The sequence below is a fragment of the Caenorhabditis elegans genome, chromosome X, assembly GCF_000002985.6.
Source record: "Caenorhabditis elegans chromosome X".
Classification (NCBI taxonomy): Eukaryota; Metazoa; Nematoda; class Chromadorea; order Rhabditida; family Rhabditidae; genus Caenorhabditis; species Caenorhabditis elegans.
The window spans coordinates 317,349-325,274 of record NC_003284.9 but is presented as its reverse complement, the minus strand read 5'-3'; the positions used below and the strand labels follow the sequence as shown (position 1 = coordinate 325,274).

The 7,926-nt window shown below is 35.2% G+C and overlaps 1 protein-coding gene across 1 annotated transcript; it reads right to left on the bottom strand.

Moving 5' to 3' along the window:
• Positions 1-2,049: 2,049 nt before the first annotated feature.
• M02E1.3 (uncharacterized protein) lies at positions 2,050-2,752 on the bottom strand. The gene is made up of 2 exons (NM_001029630.4): positions 2,366-2,752; positions 2,050-2,194 (listed from the first exon to the last, which is right to left on the bottom strand). Exons 1-2 carry the CDS (start codon positions 2,418-2,420, stop codon positions 2,190-2,192), a joined length of 60 nt encoding a protein of 19 aa, NP_001024801.1. The 5' UTR covers positions 2,421-2,752; the 3' UTR covers positions 2,050-2,189.
• Positions 2,753-7,926: the final 5,174 nt, after the last annotated feature.

The following is a 7,926-nucleotide window of genomic DNA, read 5'->3' as shown; positions in this document are numbered from 1 at the left end:
CAAATTTAACGAAACTTCAGTAGTGCTTATTGTTTATTCAAGCTGAAAATGTTGACGAAGTGAATGGAAATTTATTTGAAAATGTCGATTTAAAAAAATTTTCAAAAAAATTTATTTAAAAAAAGACCGTTTTCAAAATTCTTGCCAGTGTACATAAGTACCATGGATTTGTTTGAAAAAGCGACATTGGGACAAAAAAATTGGACCAAAAGTTTAAGAAGTTAAATTTAACCGCAAAGTTCACGAAGTTTAATTATAAGATTTTGAATGAAATTTGAGGGTGACTAATGGAAAACGTCCAAAGAAAGGTGCTCGGCAATTTTACAAAACGAGACGGTTTTTTTCATCAAAATTTAATAGTACAATATAGAAAAATATTGGCTTTTGTTGAAAATAATTTTTATTTGACTTTAAAATATCGTGGAAGTGTTCAAAAATTGTCCGACAGTTAAAAATTGCCGGTGAAAATTGATGTCAATTTTTCGGCAATTTTCACCGGCACTTTGCCACTTTCGGACAATTTTTGAACACTTTTTCGGTTGTTCCAAATCAAACAAAGTTTACTTTCAGATAGAAAAAATATTTTTCTATATAGTATCATCAAAGTTTAATGAAAAATATCAAGGGAACCGTCTCATTTTGTAGAATTGTCGGCCGGCTCAAAATCACTTTATGAAACGGCCAATATCTGGTAAACATTTTGTAGTAAAAATATGCTATAGATTATGTTTTTTCTATTATTGATTTTTTGGATTCTAATGAATATGAGAAAAAATTCCGAATCATTGAAAGAGAAAACAAAAATGGAGACAAATCTGACAACCAGTATTTTTTTTCAAATGAAGAAAGTGAGAAAAAGAATGAAATTTTGCACGGTATGTATATGTGCATTTTTGGCTTTTTGCTATTTTGTGAAGGAGCTCGGAAAGAGAAAGAAAGGAGAGGGCATAAACAAGGACGTGGCGGCGCAGCGCGCGCGCTGACTGAAATTTTCTTTTTCTCGAACCCTCGCAACATGACTCTCCAAAATTCGCCTACTATTTTGTGAAGGGCTGAGAGAGCATTCGACATTAGAAGACGGGGCCCGGCCAAGAGGCACATGCATTCATCATCTCGTGTGAGTTGTATGCCTGTCTGAACCTCTTCGACACGAAAAAAAACATCATTTTTTGAAGCAAAAACTACAGAGAAAAAAAGAAAAAATAAGGGGAAAGGAAGAAGAAAATGAAAAAGACAACATTTTTAAAATGGAAAATTTAAAGTTGCTTATCCAATGTAGAACTTTCCAAATTCTCAAGCTATCACAACAGAAATTTTAAAAAAACACGGGTACCTGTGGTCAAGACTGACGAAACTTTAGAACCTGATTAGCTACAGGAGTTTAAAATATATTTTCTGAAAGTAAAATTAAAAAGGTTTTTGATATTTTTTCAACAAATGTTTTTTCTTTGAGATATAAAAATTTTCAGATTATACCTACTGTTTGAACTGAAAAATGCTTCAATTTTTGCAAATTCTCAGTAACAATCATAGATTTTAAATGGGTTTGATATGGGGAACATACTAATTAACTGATTTCAAAAAGTTTCATCAAAATTCAAACTCAATTTTTCCAATTTTTTTCGAAACTCTATTTGAGATATTTGGCTAAAAATTGTTTTGTCCGGCTTTGTTCAAATGTGTCGAATTAATTTATTTAACATAATTACTCACAGAGCCTGTGCTTTAAGCATTTTGAATTATTCGAAAAACTTAATAGAAATCAATGAAATTCAGTACTAACTCAAAAAATCTTGGTAAAATGAAAAGTTTCAAAATAAAACTATATCCAAAGATTTGTTCAATTGCATTAACACAGGTGATTCGCCACGGACGCATAATGCTTCAGACGCGGTTCGCGCACGCTTTGAGAAAGTACATGAAAACACTGGCATAGTGGGGGCACTATGCGCGTTTTTGCGAACAGACGTGAGCATTATGCGCGCATTGCGAAAACAATTTATGCTTCCTTTTTTCACTTATTTCAGCTGAAAAATTTTCAAATTTAACTTCAGTTCTCAATAAAATTTATTTAAGAAAAATTTCAAAAAATGCAAAAAAATTAGATTTTTTCGGGATTTTCCCTCGATCCGCTGTCTCTGCTGCACTTGTTTGTTCTGTAGATGGATTTCCGTGGCGTTTCCGATTGGCTAATCTGAAATTAAATACATTTTTGTATAAAATTGTGTTTTGTTTGCGAAAATACAATATGAACTGAAAAGTTAAAGGTAGAGTTAAGTCAATTTGGGGTTTTGCCATGAATGATAGCATGAATAATAGCAAAAATAAAAGAAACATTTGAAGCTAAAATAAGTTAAAATATTACCTCTTTCAAGAAATCCTTGGAAACTGAAGCGAATTTTCAATATCGCCGCGTTCATCCATCGTCTCCGCGCTGCTTGACACGACGGTCGGTGGCTGTTCGGCAATCTTTAAATTTTGCATTATTTCATAGTTTATAAGAGTTCAAAGAACAAAAATTATAATATCCCGTCTCTCTTTGCCAAAAACAGTAGAAAAAGTGAAAAAAAGAAAGAACATCCAATTCTCATAACAAAAACTACGATAATTGCGAAAAAATTGCCGAATAGTACGAATTTTATCGAAAATATGAGAAAATCAAAAATTATCGACATTTTTTGTTATGAAAATTGCATAAAATACGAGCGAAATTGCTTTAAAACGTTGAAAAAGATGAGAAAACGGAAAAATTGTTCAATAAAAATGAAACTGTAAACAACGCGCACCCCGTAATATCGGAGTATCGTTGCTTCTTTCGCTTGTAAATCGCAGAGTCGATGCTAAAAGCTAGTTCTATACACTAAAATAAGTGCAACTTGCTCATAAAAATATACAGAAACAATACATTTTAGTTATTCCCACGATATCAAAGAAGTTTTGAAAAATTTTTCAAAAAAATACGTTTTTTCGGTAGAATTTCCAATTTTGAAATTCGAATCATAAGGGTCCCCCCTTATGAAAATATTCAAAAATTTTTTCGAAATTTTTTTTCTTAAAACTTCTCAAATTTTTGTTAGATGTTATACAAAATTGCAATATTTGTTGTTTTTTTGAGTTAGGATGTTCAGCACACAAGCTTAGACAAAAACCGGAGGTATAGTAGAACTCTTATGTTTAAAAATCGCATTCACTTTGTATGCTTATATCTTAGTGGAAAAAATTTTATGGCAAAGTAATTAACTACAAAGTTGTTTATCTTAATCAAAAGTACAACTTTGTAGTTGATCATTTTTTATCAAAAAAATTGGTGGTTGAGATAAAGTTGTGAGAAGTGCCGCAACTTCATGATTGTATTTTCTTTCTCTTTCTCTCTGTATATCTCAACCACCGATTTTTTTGATAAAAAACAATTAACTACAAAGTTGTACAACAACTCAAGATAAACAACTTTGTTGTTAATCACTTTGTCATAATAATTTTTTCCACGGAGATATAAGCATTCGAAGTGAATGCCTTTTTTGAACTTTTTTTTCTAAAAGATCTGATCGTATTTTGAAAAGTTTTCAAAAAAAAATTTTGTAAAAATTTTTGAAAATTTTCATAAGGGGGGACCCTTTGGATTTTTTTCCAGTTTTTGCAAAAAAAATTCAAAATTCTCGAAAAAAAATTTTTTTGAAAAAGTTGTAACAACTTTGAAATATTGAGAAAAGTACAAAAGTGATTATTTATGTTAATTTCAACGTCAAACTAAGCGTTTCCAACGAGAAAAACCTCCATTTCTTGAACTCTTCAACCACATACATCATTTCGTCTAAGATGTACATCTTTTCAGGATAGAAAGATATTAAACAGCGATCAATTACTTAATTATTAAGCTTGAAATGATATATTACAATTATAAAACATAAACGTTTTATCTTTGTTCATTATTTAGATATGATCACTGAAAATCAGTAATATTGGGCTCAAAACGAGAGGACTATAACTTTGAAGCAATGCGAGATAGGAAAAAAATGTCAATTAAAAATTTGTTAATCATTTCATTGTAAACAACATTTAAGTTGACGACTTTTTTGTATTCCTGCTGCCAACGGAGAAAAACTGTGTTACAAGTAAGGTGTTCATTTGAAAAATCCAGGAAGATTTCGATATTTTTTGCTACAAAAACGTTATTGAGCGGTTAAAACTGTGAAACATGCTGAAATAATGTTTTTGCACAAAATTAAACAATCAAAATTTTTTTGAAAAAAAAAGTTTCCACGAAAAAAAATTTTCATAGGGGGGACCCTTATGATTTTCAAAGCGGATCATAAGGGGGGACCTTATGAATTTCAAAAATCCAAAAAAAAATTTTTTGAAAACTTGCTTTTAAATCATCAGATACAGTAGTAAATGATATTTACTCTATTTGTGTCAATTTAAACGTTATGTAGAAAGTTTTTTTTTTAAAACGACTATTCCTTGTAGGGTTCAAAAAATAGTATAGGTTTTTGAAGCTGTGAGCATCCTTGGGCATACAAAATATCAAAAAACGACCGACTACAAATTTGTTTAGCTAGTTATGGAAAACGTTTTAAAAATAAAAAATGTTTCCTATATGTGTAATGTGCCAAAATATGGCTTGTTGAAGTCAGTGCTGTTTTGCTTTTACTCAACTGTGTCCATCTTCTCGAACATGCAAGATAGAAAAATATGGTCAACTAATAACTTGTTGGTCAGTTCATTTCTGACAACTTTTCAGTTGAAGAAAATTTTGTATTTTACGTCTCAAGGAAGTTAGGAGCTCTCAAACATACTATGTTTCAATGACCCAACTCTAGACGTTCCATGATTTCTTGGCTGAACATTCATTGTGAAATCTCACGCTTGTAGAAAATATCAAACTGATCATTTTCTACACGTTCAACATGTTTTCGAAAAAATTTTCAAAACAAAAAAATTTCATCAAAAATTTTATATCATAAGGGAGGACCCTTATGATTTTCGAAATCTGACAAGTTCCTTCTAAATCGAGAGTTTTGTTTTTCAAAAACGTTAGTATCAGCAAAAAAAACAGTCAATAAACAGAGAACTCAAACAAAAATAGCTTTAAACTAACTGAAATGAGCACTTTCGTGATGGGAATAACGGCCGAACAAAATGCGCACATTGCGAGCGTTCGCATCTTCTGCGAACGCTTCGCAAAAACGCACATAATGTGAGGTCCTCGTTCGCAAACACGCGCATAATGGGTCTTGAGGCATTATGCGTCCGTGGCGAATCACCTGTTAAACAATCTTTTTGACTGTTTTCTTTCAGGAAATTAACTGAAAATATACTTTACTGTGCTCGTTTTTGTGATTACGGCCAGGTACCCATTTACAGCCCGTGCGGTCGTCTCCCCCTTCTTCCCTTCTTCCCACAGGTCCACAACGCCCCCGGCCGGCAGCCCACTATAGGAGACGATCTGTAATGGTCTCCCTCCTGTCTGTGTCTCCGCCTCTATCACGCTCTCTCTTTCTTTGCTCAGGGGAAACGCCGGGTCTCCGTTCATCCAAACTCCCAATTGTTTTTCTGTCATTCACTCCTTTTTGCTTATACCCCCTTCTTGTGAGTACATCCCACCCTGTAGATGTGCTCCTTGCTTGATAAACCAGGTCCGCAGTCCGATTTAGGGGCTCGTGTTCTGGAACAGTTAAGGAAACCATGCTCTTGTTGTTGTTGTTAGCTGTTTTCGCTGCTACTAGCACTCCTTTTTTGTCCTGAGTTGATCGTGTTTGAAGCGGATTTCCGATCTAAATTTTTATAAATTAAAAAGAACCTTTTTCCAACAAAAAAAATCCAAAGAAAAGAGTTGAAATTCTTCGACTCTTCTCGACTTTTACTCAATTTTCACTCGACTTCTAGAATAATTATTCTAGAAAAAGTACGCTTTCCAACTTTCCTTCTTTTTTTCTCATCCCAATCCCTTCCCAAATCCCTGCACCTGTTATGTTTTGCATGCTCCCCTTTGTGTTTGAACATGGATCGGCGGATCGAACGATGGATGGATTCTCTGGAACTGTTACTGGAACAGTCTCTCGTGCTTCGGACAATCAATGGACACTGCTACATCCCTCTCTCTTTCCCCCTCCCCCTCTTTGTTGGAAAGTTAGTACGAAACTTCTGAAATCAGAAGTTTCTCAATCATTTTCTCATTTAGTATCAAACTTCTAAAAACAGAAGTTTAAATATAACACCGCTAGGACAACTGTCTGAAACGGGAGATCGGAATTGAGGCTTAAACACATCATACACCGTACTCAGAGGTAGCGAATAAAGGCTAATGACCAACATCATGCTAGTACTTCTGTTCCTAACGAACAATGAGAACCGATGTTGGGCCCATACTGCGATACGATCGGGCGGTTCTTGCTCTATGGAATACTTGGGTGATGATGTGCAGTTCTTACGGTGTAGAGCATCACATGAAGAAGCAACTCCTATTCAAAGCTATCGCCACCACCTGCATAATCACCAAGCAACAGCAAGGAGCAGCAAAAGGACGACCGTAAGACGTAAGATTTTGTTTGTCTTTAACATTTTTGATTCAAAAATTCGAAATTTAGTTCTCAAAAATCAAAGATTCCAAAAAATTGGAATCAATTTTTTTTTTGCCAAACCCGAATTTTTCTTTTAAAAAAATCCTGAATAAAAATTTCTGAAAATTCAGGATTTACAAAAAAGCCAAGAGCTAAAGATTTCAGTGGATTCATTCGGTCGGGTATTCCGGAATGGCTCCGGCCACAAAACTGTGCCTTACAAAACTGTGTTTTCCGCAACCATCACACGGTTTCGAAATGGAAAACATCGTTTTGCAAGGCACGATTTTGTGGGCGGAGCTAATCCGGAATACCCCGACCGAATGAACCGCCCCGGAATTCTTCCCCGGAGGCCCAAAAGGCCTTCTGATGAAGTGGGGGGAGAGCTGACCGCGTGCTCTTCTACTTCCCAGGAGCAAACTTTTCGAATATGCGGCCCCGTGTGAAGAACTCAGAATCATTATTTCCGGTAATTAAAAAAGTGCTTTTTTACAGAACAGAAGAGAAAAAAAAAATCATTATACCAAGCCAGGCCGGAGGCCTGATATGCGATTACTCTTAGATAAGTTTTATTTAGAAAGCTTTTATTATTTTCAGTTTTCTAAAACAATCCCCATTCCCGAAGGGCTGGGGGGCCCACAGGCGTTCACGATTTTCCAAAAAGTAGATATGTTATTCACTCGAACCTAATAACCAGGTTTGAGGGCCGCAGGCCCGAACACTCTTGGAAACTATGGGCTGGCTTTGATCCTATTCTAAGCAGATATGTTATTCACTCAAGCCTAATAACCAGGTTTGAGTGCCGCAGGCCCGAACACTCTTGAAAACTGTGGGCTGGCTTTAATCCTATTCCAAGCAGAGCAGGCCGTATTCATGAGTTTTCCTTTTCCTTCACCGTTTTTTGTAGTTCACAGTGATGATTGAAAACACGCTTATTTTATTGAATACATTCAAATTATTCTTGAACAAAATCTCAGCCTAAGTTATTCGTACAGTGCCGGTCCTGGAGCAATGAATCAAAGTTTAAAGGCGAAGCCTCAAACCTGAATAGTCAAGTTTTGTAAACATATACCCCACTCCTGAAATAATTTCAAAGAGATCTCGAATAACCCGTTAACAGGTTCGAGGCGAAGCCGAGAACCTGCGCCAGCTACCTTGCTAATAACTTAGAGCGAATTAACCCTATCCCCATTCCCGAAGGGCTGGCGGGCCCATAGGCCCGCTAGTCTTTCTCGATTTTAAAACCAGGGGTTTCAGTTGTTTCTATTTTTTCTCCGTCACTCTCTCACAACTCTTTTCCGCCGGTTCGAGTTTTTCCGCAAGTAGATTTTTCCGCCGGTTCGAGTTTTTCCGCAGGTAGATTCTT